Source organism: Pelodiscus sinensis, chromosome 14 (assembly GCF_052426305.1).
Source record: "Pelodiscus sinensis isolate ZL-2025 chromosome 14, ASM5242630v1, whole genome shotgun sequence".
Lineage (NCBI taxonomy): Eukaryota > Metazoa > Chordata > Testudines > Trionychidae > Pelodiscus > Pelodiscus sinensis.
Window position 1 is genome coordinate 30410113 of NC_143065.1, and position 14595 is coordinate 30424707.

At 52.4% G+C, this 14595-nt stretch overlaps 1 protein-coding gene across 1 annotated transcript; it reads left to right on the top strand.

The window, feature by feature from the left end:
• The first annotated feature begins 637 nt into the window (after window positions 1–637).
• RLBP1 (retinaldehyde binding protein 1) lies at window positions 638–12734 on the top strand. The gene is made up of 8 exons (XM_006139291.5): window positions 638–832; window positions 3393–3430; window positions 4807–4935; window positions 7145–7349; window positions 8980–9158; window positions 9930–10088; window positions 11077–11187; window positions 11881–12734. Exons 2-8 carry the CDS (start codon window positions 3419–3421, stop codon window positions 12037–12039), a joined length of 954 nt encoding a protein of 317 aa, XP_006139353.3. The 5' UTR covers window positions 638–832; window positions 3393–3418; the 3' UTR covers window positions 12040–12734.
• The last annotated feature ends 1861 nt before the right edge of the window (window positions 12735–14595 follow it).

Consider the following 14595-nt stretch of genomic DNA (forward strand, 5'->3'; position numbering starts at 1 on the left):
CAAGTGGTGTGCAAATTGGGATGGAGGAACAGCAGAGCTGCAGGGGGGAGGGATAGCTGTCCAGCACCTCAGTGCACTCTGCCTAGTTTCCAGGGCCAGGCCCTCATGCTTTCATAACCAAATTCACTTACAAATTCTAATAGCCGAAGCATGTGTTAATCCCGGGAGCAGGGCTTGAAAGCAACCTGGCAACTGCTTCTCCCCTGAGCTCTTGGGTGGGAGTAGGGAAGAGCCAGAGCATGGAAGACACAAATATCACTAGGGCCCTGCCCTCTCTCCATCCCTCCCCCCCCCCCCCCCCGCCCTCCTTAGTCTCCATTCAGAGATTGCTGCCATGGAGCCAGGTCTCTCTGCATTTGAGGACACACCGAGTTTTTCCAAAAGCAGGGAGTGGCACTCTGCCCATTTCCTCTGCCACCACCCCCCTCCTTTCTATGCTGCCGAACACTAATGAGCAAGGCCCAGTTACACAATAAGAAGCTTTTATACTTCACTAATCGGCCCAAGAGCCCACTGGCTGGCTCCCCCTCTCCCCACCCCTGCCAGCCAAGAGGCCACTTGCTCCCTCCCTCCCACTCCTCATCTGCCTTTTGTATTTTTAATGGGGGCCCTTGCCTGTTTTGAGCTGACTTAATTAAAAAGCTGCTGTGAGTGATGCCTTGTGACGGCCTAATCCCAACCCGGTGACTCTACAAAGCTTTCGCCTGGTTTTCCCCCTGCTCCACTCCAGCCCTGCTTGCTCCCTCACAGTCTGTGTCAGGTCTCTGCTCCGGTGCCCCCCAGCTGCGGACGCTGACCCCTCCAGGACGATTTGGCTTCTTGCATCTCCCCGGTAAGTATTCGCGATTCTGAGGCTCATGCTCATAGTAATCGAGATGTTAAACCAGGCCCCCTGCCTGCTCCCAAGGTCAACAAAGGATCGTGCCCTATACAACCAGTTCTCTGGGGCTTAGTCCAGTCGTGGTTTGAAATGCCCTAAGCAAGACGGCTCCCCTTCCTTCCCTTCCCAGTCTGATAGACAACAAACCGGGGGAAACCACTGTCATGGATGGAGTGGCTTTGACCTGAATAGTTCTAGAGAGACTGGCTTCACTGACAGGACGGGCTGGGAGACCTACTGGACAGAAAGCCCTATGCAGCCTACCAGTCCCCCTCCTGCAGCAGAAGCTGCTCTAAGGAGCTTGGCGGAGAACTTTGTGTTTGCAGCTCATCCTCCCTGTTACGTATTGACAACCAGCTGCCTTTTGTGGCTGCCTATCTGGGCTGTGCCTCAGTCCCTGAGTTACCTGCAGCTGCTCCTGGGAGCTTTGGGAACAGGGCATTTGGGTTCTGAGGAGGGAAGGTCTGTTTGTCTGTTCAGAACACTCCCTGCTGGTTCTGTTCAGCTCCTAGGCTAGCCCCAGTAACTGGTCCCTCTGTGGAAATGGATCTGACTTTTCAAAGAGGAGAACAGCAAGTCAAGCAGAAACATCAACCCGCTTCCGGGAGAGAATAGGGTGCTGGGCACAACCATAATGAAAGGAGTCCTGCTGTCTGTGGGTGGGAGTTGGTCAGGAGAATAATTTGCTCTTTCATTCATTCAAACTAGGATGCATGCATTCAGACATGCATTCAAAACATGCATTCAAACTTCACAGCTAGGATTTGGGCAATAAGATGAAACAGGGGCTTTTGACTGTCAGAGAATGGAGGAACCTGAAGGAGTGGATCATGCATGGAAGACAGGCTGTGTTGTTTTGACATCTAGTGATTTGAGGTCCAAGCACAGAGATGACCTACTATTCAGGCAGGAATAGCAGGGGGTTCTCCAGTTCAGGATCCAAGTGCATTGGCAGCATGGTACCGGGTACCACAGGACTGAATTACCCACTTGTCCGTGGGGGAATGAAACAATTCCTAGACAGACTGGGAAGTTCTTCTCCCAGGCTGTGTCCAGACTCCATGCCTCCGTCGACGGAGGCATGTAGATTAGCGAGATCGGAAGAGGGAAATGAAGCCGCGATTAAAATAATCGCGGCTTCATTTAAATTTAAATGGCTGCCCCGATCTGCCGATCAGCTGTTTGTCGGCAGATCGGGAGAGTCTGGACGCGATGCCCCGACAAAGAAGCCTTTCTTCATCGACACAGGTAAACCTGGTTTCACGAGGCTTACCTGTGTCGATGAAGAAAGGCTTCTTTTTCGGGGCATCGCGTCCAGACTCTCCCGATCTGCCGACAAACAGCTGATCGGCAGATCGGGGCAGCCATTTAAATTTAAATGAAGCCGCGATTATTTTAATCGCGGCTTCATTTCCCTCTTCCGATCTCGCTAATCTACATGCCTCCGTCGACGGAGGCATGGAGTCTGGACACAGCCCCAGTTAGACTTGTGCAGCAGCCCCAATGAAGTCAGAAAGTTGCTCCATGAATTGGAATGCACTCTGGCTCCTTTGGGATTAAGAGCTTGATAGAAATAGAACATATTGTTGCTCTTCATAAAATTTCAGGCAGGTCGGGGGAGCTGCTCTCACATCAAGAGAATGAACTTAAGATATTGGCTCAGATTACAAAAGGGGTTTCTGTGCATTCCTCTTCATGTTCCTGCAAAACTCTTGTGGACGAGGTGTAACCCTTGTCATAGAGAATGGAGAGCCCTGGAGTTAGAAGGGGGAAGGCGCCTTCCTGGGAGTTGACCAACCCTACTAGGCACCCCTGGCTGCAAGAAACATGCGACTGGCCAGCCTGGAAAGACTCTTCTAGCTTTCTAGAGGTACTGTAGAGCTGTGTGAGGTATCCACCAGAAACCTATCGGGTCGTGGGACTAGCTGACATTCTTCTTAACATATGCACAACATACCTCCGGTGGCATGTGACCAGGATTCACTATTGAATTTGGTCTGCTGCCTCGAATCACTCCAGCTGCTTCATGACCACAGAGGTGTTTATCTTTCATGAATGAACAAGATGGACCCTGACTGACTGAGCTCATGTAGTCTGTGGTGATGCCCTCCAGGATCTCATTCTCGCTCAGAATACAGAGTTTGCCAAAACTCCAGCGAGGAGCTCAGCATCCCTGAAAAATGAAGCACAGGGAGCCTGAAGAGAGACACCCAAATTCAAGGGCTACTTTGGCAAACATTAACCTTTAATATTTATAGAATCTCTTGATTTCCATGGGCAGAAGGTGGCATTATTATCTCAACTAAGAATGGGGGAGGTTGGCATCCTATTTATATAGTATCTCCAGACAAATTCTTCACCTTCTCTCCTGACTCCTGTAGAAGTGGGTGCAAGGCAGGCTGAGTTCAGACCAGGGCACAGCTACCTGGCTGTTATTCAGGGCAGGTGTTGGGAAACACTTTGGAAATGCTTCTCCAGCTTTTAATGTGGGATTCTTCCTTGTCTCTTTCAGTGTCCCGTGGACAATAAGGAAGCAGCATGTCTGCAATAGTGAGTACTTCCTTTGCTCAGCTTTATGTGTCCCCTCTCCAGCTGCACGAACAGAGAACTCTGCCAAGAATTGGCCATTGCTCTCCATTCTCTAACAGAGCCGGGGAAAGCCAGCTGGGCTGTAAACATTCCTTATCCAGAGTGCCAGGGTCAGGTGAAGTGCACAGCAACCTGACTCCCCAATTCCCCCACCAGTTGGGTGGTGGGGGGGTGTCTCGGGCTGGCAGTCAGGTTGGATCACTGTTGATGTTAATGGGCATACCCACCAACTGATGCTGTTCTCAAAGGTGATGGTGGGGTGGAGTGATCTAGTGGCTTGCCACGCAAGTATTTATGTGGTGTTCACTGCACCAGTCATGGCTGAAGTGTTAGCTCACACATTATGGAAGCCATGGAAATAGCTCAGTGCCATGGACTGCAACATTCCTGCTGGCATCCCGCTGCCATGACTGAATCAGATCCACACCTTGTCACCTTCCAGGCCCATTTCTCTTCCTGCTATAGAGCCTACAGCTCTAGTCATCAGGGAAACTCATCTCCTCCCTGCCTTTCTCTCCCCAACACTTCTGGTGGCACCAGTGCCTTCTGTTTCTCAAGCTAACAGTGAGACCCCCAAATCATTCTCTGTAGAGCTTTAGGGGGCCACTCTTGGGTGGCAGAACTACTACCTCTCATGGCTGGCCAAGTCTGTTCTCTGAGCAACTCCCATTGGCCCCATGTACTCGTGTGGCCCACAGTGACACAGCAAGGACCATGTTTCCTCAGGGTTTTCCTCAAAGGCACCCACAAAGTCAAGCCAGGCCATTTGCCTGGGTAATCACATGTGTCAACGAGGGGTTTGTGTGTAAGGAGTAAAGGCATTTGCCAGTCTCACAGGCTTGAAGGCTTCTTTCACATATAAACTAGTTTTACTGTGTCAGTCCATGCTAAGTGCAGGAGTTTAAACAGTGGCAGAGGGAACCTTCTCCCTGTTCAACCTTGACACGGGTCCAATTGCAACCTCTTTCCCTATATAAACCGGAACCTAATCCTTCCCCTTCTCATGGTCTGAAGGAGCCCTTCCCCTCCTGTCCCCAACACAGACATCATTACCTCCTGTAGTCTGAGGGAATCCCCCCTCCTGACCCCAACACAGATCCTAATACCTCCACCAGGCTGAGGGAGGCCCCCCAACTCCCATGATGGCCCTGTTACCTTTGCTGGATAAGTGCAGGGAGCTGGCATCTCAGGATGTTGCTCTGGGCACAGTAGGCATCTCTGCTCTCAGGGCTTGCTGGATGCACAGACCCACCCCAGGCCTGGACCAGTCAGGGCCGGGGCACTTACTAGGGCGAGTCTTGCCAGGCGGTCTCATCTAGCTGCGGTTTTGCTCCCAGACTGGAACGTTCCGGATTGTCTCCGAGGAGGAGCAAGCCCTTCGCACCAAACTCGAGCGACTTACCACCAAGGACCACGGCCCCGTCTTTGGAAAGTGTGACAAAGTCCCCCTGCACACCATGCAAAAGGTGAGCGCCACGGCATGGCAAGGTGGCAGGGGAGCCCAGGCCTGTGGGGAAGTCACATTACCAGGAGGCTGGGAAGCAGGGAGCAGAAGGTATTAAGGAGGTGGGAACAGGACATCTGCTTCTTTGAACCATCTGAGGCTCTGCCTCTGCTCACCATCCCCTACTACCTATCGGCGCTCCCTGCCCCACATTACTCCTGTTACACAGACAAGACGTGGTCATTCCCCACCTCCACAGTGCTGCTGATCATGCAGGCTGCTAGATGCTTCTGAGTACACAGCTGGGGCAGAGCGCCCTTCAACAGCTGGCCTGGTTGTGTACAATATATTTGCACGGTGGTCTATTCTCCTGTGGCTTGTACCCTGCCTCCACGGCCACTTGGCAACCTGCTAATGAGGCTCCTCAGACCCTTTGCTAGCAGAGCGCAGGGAAAAGTGGCTGTCTGGGGTGGTGCTTTAACCCCATCCCTGCCAGGGCATGCATGCAATCCCTTTGCAGTGTCTCTGAGGGAGCAGGAAAAGGCTGCCCCCACAAATGAACCCATGGGGCGGTGAAAGAAGAAGGGGCAAGTCAAGTGTATGGGAGAAGCAGGAGGCACAGTCTCAGCCATGAGGCAGCTAGGGAAAGGCATGACAGAAGAGAGGGATAAGGCATTGCACTGGAGTGTGGGATGGGTGCCCTCTGGCAGAGTGAGGAAGGGGATTAATTTGCTCTGATCGCAGAGGAAATCCTCCCAATGGATCCTTTGTCTGAGGGTGCTACTCTGCCGGCTTCCTCTCATTTAAGGAGCGATGGGACACTGAATCCCCACAGAGTCACCAGCACAGCTGCCTCCCTCCGTAACCTGGGAATTGTGCAGCGATGTGGCCAGTAGGTCACAGGCGAACTCGGAGAACAGGCTAGGCCATGCCACGGAATCTGCCAAGCAAGGCAGAGACACGTCCCAACTCCTCCACCCCAGAGCAGGGCCTGGAGCACAACACCACTCTAGAGGGAGGGAGGGGAAACACAGGCCAAGGGGGAGCAGGCATCTTGGCGCCTCTCAAGGGGATCTGACAAAACTCAAGGAAGGAGAATAGTGAAATTGGGGGGGGGGGGGGGGGGGGGGGGCGGAGGGGCAACAAGGCAGGCTGCAGGGTCTTTGGCAGAGCAAGGTGAAGCCCCAGAACTGGGATAGCAGCAATGTAGGGCTGCAAAGATGCTTTAAGTCAGGACTGAGGTGCCATGGAAACGCCTTAACTAGATTAGGTTAATCAGAAGGGCATTCAAAGAGCAGGGAAGAGGGCATCTGTGTTTGGCACAACGAGGGAGTAATTAGTGATACCTGACTCTGTTCTGCCTACCTGCGGCCAGATACCCATTTCATGAGCAGTAATAGCCCCTCACTAATGTCAAATCTAGAACTGCCCCTTGGAGTTCAGGTATCCTAAGCCACCTCTTCTTGCAGCTGCTGCTAATGCAGGGGAAGAGGTGGCCAGTCCCTCATGGGAGGCTTGGAGGCCAGGACACTGGGGGTACGTCTAAACTACATGCCTCTGTCGGCAGAGGCATGTAGATTTGTTTGTTCAGCAAAGGTAAATGAAGCCGCGATTTAAATGATCGCGGCTTCATTTACATTTACATGGCTGCCGCGCTGAGCTGACAAACAGCTGATCAGCTGTTTGTCGGCTCGCCGCTAGTCTGGACGTTCCCCCTGTCGACATCAAAGCCCTGTGTCGGCAGCCCCGGTAAACCTCATTCCATGAGGAATAACGGGGCTGCCGACAAAGGGCTTTGATGTCGACAGGGGGAACGTCCAGACTAGCAGCGAGCCGACAAACAACTGATCAGCTGTTTGTCGGCTCAGCGCGGCAGCCATGTAAATGTAAATGAAGCCGCGATCATTTAAATCGCGGCTTCATTTGCCTTTGCTGATCTGTCTAATCTACATGCCTCTGCCGACAGAGGCTTGTAGTCTAGACACAGCCTAAGAGTCCTGGGCCCAGGGTGACTGGACAGGCTGCCAGGCCTCCTCTCTCCTACAGTCGAAGTGGGAGTGTCTGGGAACCAGTAAAGCACGAGTAAATGGCACATGAAGTCACCAGCAGGGGCCTGCGCTTTGGGGGTGCTTTCTTTTGGCCATGTAGTTGTGGGTCCAGGCACCTCACTTTGAATCTAAGTACTGCTACTGCTGCATCAGGCCCCTGTCTCCTGCCATCCCACCCCTTAGGCAAAGGACGAGCTGAACGAGACAGAGGAGAAGCGGGAGTCAGCCGTGAAGGAGCTCCGGGAGCTGGTGCATGAGAGAGCCAGCGGGGGCGAGGATTTGTGCAAGGCAGTGGCAGAGAAGGTGAAAGGAAAGGATGACAGCTTCTTCCTTCGCTTCATCCGTGCCCGCAAGTTCGATGTCAACAGAGCTTATGAGCTACTGAAAGGTGCAGCACTCCTTTCCTCTTCCTAAGTTCCCCTAGGCCCCAAGCTGGGGGCAAGGCCACCCCTGGCCTGTTATTATGGGGCACCATGCAGGATCCATCCCCTCTGTCTGACACCCTGCGGAGTGCTGATGTCCTGCAACTCTCTAGACGGTGGCGAGGATCCTGTAGCCATTTTCCCCAGTGACTCCAGCTGCTGCTAGGGTGCGGGTGTAAGGGGAAAGGGTAAGAGGTGGGATGAAGGACTGGAGGTTGTGGGACAAGCAAATGATGCCAGAGGGACAGGCCGGAGCAGTGAGGCACTCAGTTCCTCTGGAAGCTCTTGCCCTAGGATTCCAACAGACAGTGGCCACTGAAGTGTCTCTGTGTTCTGACCTGGCGGAGGCAGGTTGGGGTGATGCAAAGGGGGCCCCAGACTGTGGTGGCCAGGTCCACAAACCTCTGGGCGCTGCTTGGCTCTGCCTCTGGGCTCCTTTGTTTCTGTGTCTGGGATAACGAGGCAGTAATTAGTGGTGCTGGATGGGAAGAGAAGCAGAAGCTGCTGGCAGAAGAGGCATTTTGTCCATTGGCATTTTCCCAGGGTGTTTCTCCTCATTTCATGCCTGACAGCTTTTAATGGCTACAGGATGCCAGGGACAGCGGGACTTGGGGGTAGGGTCTGGCTATAGGAGAGTGCAGCAAGTCACCCAGCAGAGAAGGAACAAAACAACCCTACATCATCAAAACCACTAAGCAGGCTCCCAAGATTGAGAGGGACCATTGGGGGGGGGGGAGGAGGGCAGCTGGGGCTCTTGAAATTAGAAAGTGCTGGTGAAGGACAACTGTGGCTGCCAAATGGGGAGAGTTATGATGCATCAGACGGGAGCAGGATTTTAGCTGCACTGGTTTCAAATTAGGCTTCTTCAAACTCAGGGTACCAGGTAGGAAAGAAGGGAAATGTTCTGTTCTGGGTGGTACTTCTGAATCTCAGCTGAGTAGAACTCAGTGCACAGTCAACCTGTGGAACTCCTTGCCAGAGGATGTGGTGAAAGCTAGGACTTTAACAGGGTTCAAAAAAGAGCTAGATAGATTCATGGAGGTTAAGTCCATCAATGGCTATTAGCCAGGATGGGTAGGAATGGTGTCCTTATCCTCTGTTTGTCTGGAAATGGGGGACAGGGGAGGAATCACGTGAAGATTACCTACTGTGTTGCCTCCCTCTGGGGCATCTGGTATTGGTCACTGTTGGCAGTCAGGATACTGGGCTAGATGGACCATTGGTCTGACTCCGTATGGCCCTTCTTATATTCTTATGTGGCATTGGCCTGACTGCAGCTGGTAGATTCCTCTTGGGATAGCGCTTTGCCCTGTGGAGGACCATTCACTTGTACAGCGAATTGAGAGTTCCCTGCCCTCTTGTGACTGACATGGACCAGGCCTGATTGGAGTTTTGGGTGTGAGTCTTTAGGCAACTGCACCCTATCCTGCATCGGGCACACACAAAATCCAGCAGCATCTAGAACCAAACTCCCTGGCTCTCTATTCATCTCCTCTCCTTGGGAGTCAGAGCCAGGTCCTGGTGCTGACATCAGGAAAGGGAATTTGTTCTTATCCCAGACCCCGGCATTCTCTCTCTCTCTCTCTCTGACTCCAGGCTATGTAAACTTCCGTCAGCAGTACCCAGAACTCTTTGATAACCTGACACCTGAAGCTGTGCGCAGCACCATTGAGGCTGGCTACCCTGGCATCCTGGCCAGCAGGGACAAATACGGCCGGGTGGTGATGCTCTTCAACATTGAGAACTGGGACTACGAGGAGATCACCTTTGATGAGGTCAGTTCAGCCGTGCTGCTCCGACATGTCAGAGCTCCACTTCCCATGCACTCCAAAGGGTGTCAGATCCCAGGCTCCTCTTTCCTGCAGGAAATGAGGATGGGGTCCCACCCCTCCCATTCTGGGCATCAAGGTCTACGCAAAGCTCTTTCCCCCAAGCTTGATGTTAGTAAGTAATATCCCAGGCAGCTCTGCTTGTATGGACAGAGCATGCTCCAGCCTAAGGGAACCCTGAATGCACTCTGCAGGCCAGGAGAAGCAGGTGTCACAATGCTAACAGCACTTAGCTTGGTTCATCTGCAGAGCTCAGAGTACTTTACAAAGCTAGGTCACTATTGCTGTCCCCATTACACAGACAGGGGAAAGGACTTGCCCAAGTACACTCAGCAGGTCAGGTGAGTCTGCACTAGTGCAACTTACATGTTCTCTTGACTGGTCTGGATTCATATGGTGCCCCATCTTAGACTTCCCTCTGAATTTGGCTCTGTATACGCGGGAATTGCTCATGTAGCATTGAAATGCATGGGCCACTGGTGTGGAACAGGGCAGCAGTTTAACAGCACACAGCAACGCTGCATAATGTGGATAAGACGAGAGGAAGAAAACATAATACAGGCAGGCATAACGTAATTGGCAGAGCTGGAATTTGAACGGGACACGGGCTAATACTCTGACTCTGCGGAACCATGCCAGAGGATCCATAGAGGCTGGACTCAGCCAGGCCCTTGCACTTGCATGATAATGATTTCTGTCTCTCTTCCTCCGGCTCAGATTCTTCGTGCATATTGCGTTATCTTAGAGAAGCTGCTGGAGAATGAAGAGACCCAGATCAATGGACTCTGCATCATTGAGAATTTCACGGGCTTCACCATGCAGCAGGCGTCGGGCATCAAACCCTCTGAGCTCAAGAAGATGGTGGATATGCTGCAGGTGAAGCCATCCGTCTGCTTCCCCCAAGTAGCAACAAGACAGGAATGCAGGGTTAAGTTACCCATAAGAAAGGGGACTCAAACAGTGGCAAACAAATCCCGAGGCATCTGCAGGGCCATGAGGAATCAGACTGGCCAGGGAAGGGATTAGTCCAGGATAGCAGCACGAAGGTATTTTAGATAGAGAATATGCCTCCACATAGACAGGCATTACTCTCCGTATTGGAGTGCTCCTCAGTCAGTTCTGGCTCCCTCCAGGGATTATACTGGGCAGCCAAGACTCACTGGCTGATACAAACATTGTTGCTGGAAGCAGCATCTTACAGAGAGGCTGAAACTAGAATGGTACGACAGGTTCAACAGAAGTTCATAATTCCTGCAAAGATGCAGTTCCACCTACCAGGTGTGGCATTCCCTGGGCTGCTCTTTGCCCCGTGTGGCAGTGCAAATTTAGTTGCCATCACTGTGCAAGACCATCTTTTCATGCCCTCAGCCCCAGCAAAAAGTTCCTTCTGAAAGTCACCATCCCCACTATTATCCCAATTCAGATACTATTGGGCTGGACAAAGATTCATTCTCAGAATGTGACTGATTCTGTGCTTTTGGAATCAGACCAAAGACAGAGGGATCCAGCGGCCCCTGCCAGGAAAACCAGATTATAGAGAGGTATTTCTTCTGTGGTTGGGGGACCGTGAGTTGCCACTGCTGCCCTAGCAATTCCTTAGGACACAACTGGCTCTGTGCATTGGCAGAAGAGGATGCACATTCTGCAGTAGATGGGTAATACAAAAAGGCCCTCAAGATGAATGCAAGAAGTGGGGTTTTAACAGGGAATAGGGGGATGGGAGAAGATGAGGAAGAAAGAAATTGCCCATCTGGGGTTACCGTTTCCACCTATGCCACAGTTGTCTTGCCCCTCCCATTTGCTGCTTTCTTGGTATGCCCACGCTGCCCATGTAACACTTTGTGTATGGGTTTGGGATCTGTAGGACTCCTTCCCAGCTCGATTCAAGGCCGTTCACTTCATCCACCAGCCTTGGTACTTCACCACTACCTACAACGTGGTCAAACCTTTCCTGAAGAGCAAACTCCTGGAGAGGGTGAGTGTAGGGGAAGGGCCCGAATGAACTGTGCTTGCAGAAGCAGAGAGTGGTGGGATCTGGGAACACACAGGCTCTGACCCAAATCAGGATGAAGCAAAGAAAACCCAGGATAGAGCGATGTCTTTTGCGTCTCTGGCCAGTGGTTTCTCTGCTCTTGGGCGGACTCTGCTGGTGCCAGACTAGGAAACAAGCAGTGACTCGCTAAATGGAGAAACATCAAACCTAGTTTATCAGCCTCTCAGGGAGCTGCAGTGTTGCCTGTAGCCAGAGTTCTACTGAGCTCTTCCCAGCAACGGCTGGGCACAGGAGCTGGCAGCTATGTACAGAGACTGGCCCCTGTAGGAAAATGGATCGAACATGGAGGGGTGTGTGAAGAGGTGGGGGTACCTGCTCACTGCATCAGGCTCACCATGCCCATGTGCATCATCACCATGCTAAGATCACCACTGCAGCTATTTTCTTTGGGCACCAGCTGGGAAAACAAACTTGCCCCGCAAGGAAGAGTGCTTGTGCAGCCCCTGGTTAGTCTGATGAGGGCCAACACCAGTCACTCACTGGTGCAGGCATCATCTGGTTTCCTCAGGGCTGTGGCATGCTTCTTAGGCAGATGTGCTCCCATTTGTGAGTCTGGAAACTCCCGTGCATGTTGCTATGCTCAGCTCTGTGTCACTCCTTCTTGCCTCACTCCAGGTCTTTGTGCATGGGGAGGAGCTAGAGTCCTTCTATCAGGAGATCGATGCTGACATCTTGCCAGCAGATTTTGGTGGCAACCTGCCCAAATATGATGGCAAAGCCACCGCTGAGAAGCTTTTTGGACCCCGGATTGAGGCTGAAGACACAGCTCTATAAAGAAAATCCCCTCCCTGCTTCCCCATCTGATAAGACTAGAGACATCTGTCTAACCCAGCACACTTACGCCCTGCCTTACTGTAGCATTGATTGCACAATCGCTTGTGATGATAAACTCTGGGTGCGTATCTCCACACATGCTCCTCACCCCTTCAAAAATCCATCAAGGATCTTCTCTCTCCAGCTGTCCAGCAGGGGAGCAAACCATAAACAATCGGTTCTGTCATGGCACCTCCTGAAGCTGCTAAGAGAAGGACAGGGCAGCAACTGAATGGAGAAGAGACTGTCAGGCTGGTCTCAGCCCCACCCTTCACCTGAACACTGGACCATGGCTCACCTCCAGCCTAGGTAGTGTAGTAGCTGCAAAGTGCCTTTCCCTGTGCTTGCTGGCTTGGCTTGTAAGAGTGCAAGGCAGTAGGAAAGCAGGGCTCCAAGGCCAGCATTTGCCCACCCACAGCAGGGTACTCGGAGGCCAGGCTAGTGACAGGTGGCTATAGCTGAAGGAGGAGAGCAGTGTGGTAGTAAAGTTGTAGAACAGTCTCCGGGTAGCTGGAAGAATTCCAAGCATCGCATGTGACTGTGTGGATGACACAGGCAGAGTCCACCACCACAGGAGGCCCCCAAGAAGCACTGTTTGAAATACGTACACAGCGAAATAAAGTGCACAACCGCAGGGATGCTTTGGGTCCCTTTGTAGTCCCTGCCCCTCCACCACCCATAAATGGGCCAATGGGTTGTCATCTCCAGTCAGGAGGAGGCTAGATGCAAAGGCATTTGTAAGGGTCGGTGGAAGGTTGTGCCCAGGAGGATGCAGCGAGCACTCCTTCCTCCAGACACACTAGGGGAGCTGGCACAGCAGAAGGGACACAGGCTGCGTCAAGAACTACCACCCCCAGCCCTTCTCACTGAAGAGGGCAAGGCGGGAATGTGTATGGAGCCTGAGCTCCCCAGTCTCCCAGTCAGGCTTCCTCCTGGCTGCTGCCCATGCCAAGCTAGGATTGGGGTATGTGCAAATACCCAAGCCCTAGCAGGACCTGGGGAAAGGAGCTTCTTCCCTCTGCCCTAGGGCATGTTGGGAGATGCAGGGGGTGGCTGCATGGTTAAGGTTAGTGAGGCTGCACTCAGTGGCCCTGAGGAGGTCCCCACTCCATAGAGCAGTAATGTCAGCAAAACGGGGGAAGGGGTTAAATATAGGCCTGTGGGGAGGGAGGGGGGAGAACAATGAGCTTCACACTCTGAGGATGCCTTTTGCCTCCCAGCATTGCAGCAGAGCAACAACCTGCAAATCAGGCAGGGGCTGGGTAAAGAGCAACCAAGGCTGGGGTGACCTCCTACCCCCAAGATGCTACCTTACTCCCTGATAGGAGGGAAGGAACTACTTGGAGAGGGGGCAGTTGCAAAGGGTGTGTGTGCCTTCAGCCCAGGGTCGTTCAAGCCAAGGGAAGGGAGGCTGGGCAGGTTTCTTTTATAAAGCAGAACAACTCAGACTGAGTCACATTAAAAGCTCATTGCAGGACAGCAGACTCGTGAGAGTCTTAATCATGGACCCTTTGGCTGTGTCTAGACTGGCAAGTTTTTCCGGAAAATCAGCCACTTTTCCGGAAAAACTTGCCAGCTGTCTACACTGGCCGCTTGAATTTCGGAAAAGCACTGACCATCTCATGTAAGATTGTCAGTGCTTTTCCGGAAATACCATGCTGCTCCCATTGGGGCAAAAGTCTTTTTCCTAAAGACTTTTGCGCAAAAGGGCCAGCGTAGACAGCACAGTACTGTTTTCCGCAAAAAAGCCCCAATTGCGAAAATGGCGATCGGGGCTTTTTTGCGGAAAACTGCGTCTAGATTGGCCACGGACGCTTTTCCGCAAAAAGTGCTTTTGCAGAAAAGCATCCTGCCAATCTGGACGCGCTTTTCCGAAAATGCTTTTAACGGAAAACTTTTCCGTTAAAAGCATTTTCGGAAAATCATGCCAGTGTAGAAGTAGCCTTTGACTTCATTGACCTGCAGGCAATAGGCACAAGTGGTGGGTGCCCAAAGAGAAGCATGGTTTGGGAAGAAGCCGGTTTTCCTCTGTCCCAAGTCTTCGTAGTCACCTTCTACCAGTGTTAAGCTACGGCTGTTGTCCCATTCCTCCCTCCATCCCCCCTCCCATTCTCAGCTCTCAGACTACACAGGGTACCCTTAATTTGCAAAGCAAAATAGCAGGGGTTCATCTGAACTGTCTGGAGATGGAGGATGCTGACAAGAGGCACATTCATCAGGGCACTGGCTCAGATTCAAACCAAACAGGATGTCTGCTCTGAAGCTGCAGGGAGGATGGGGCCTGTCTGAGCAGAGAGAGCTGGGTCTAGGTCAGCTTTCCCCAGCAACAGCACCCAGTAGTCCTACACAACAGCACATGCAAGTCCCAGGATCAGCCTCAGGCAGGATCCCTGAGGGAGTGATGGGACAGCGGTCAACTATCTTGGATCTGTTACTTTACTAATGCCCAGTTTACACTGCAGGATACAGCCCAAAGCTCTGCGAGGTCTGCCAGGAGCAGGCAGGTGAGAAGTCACT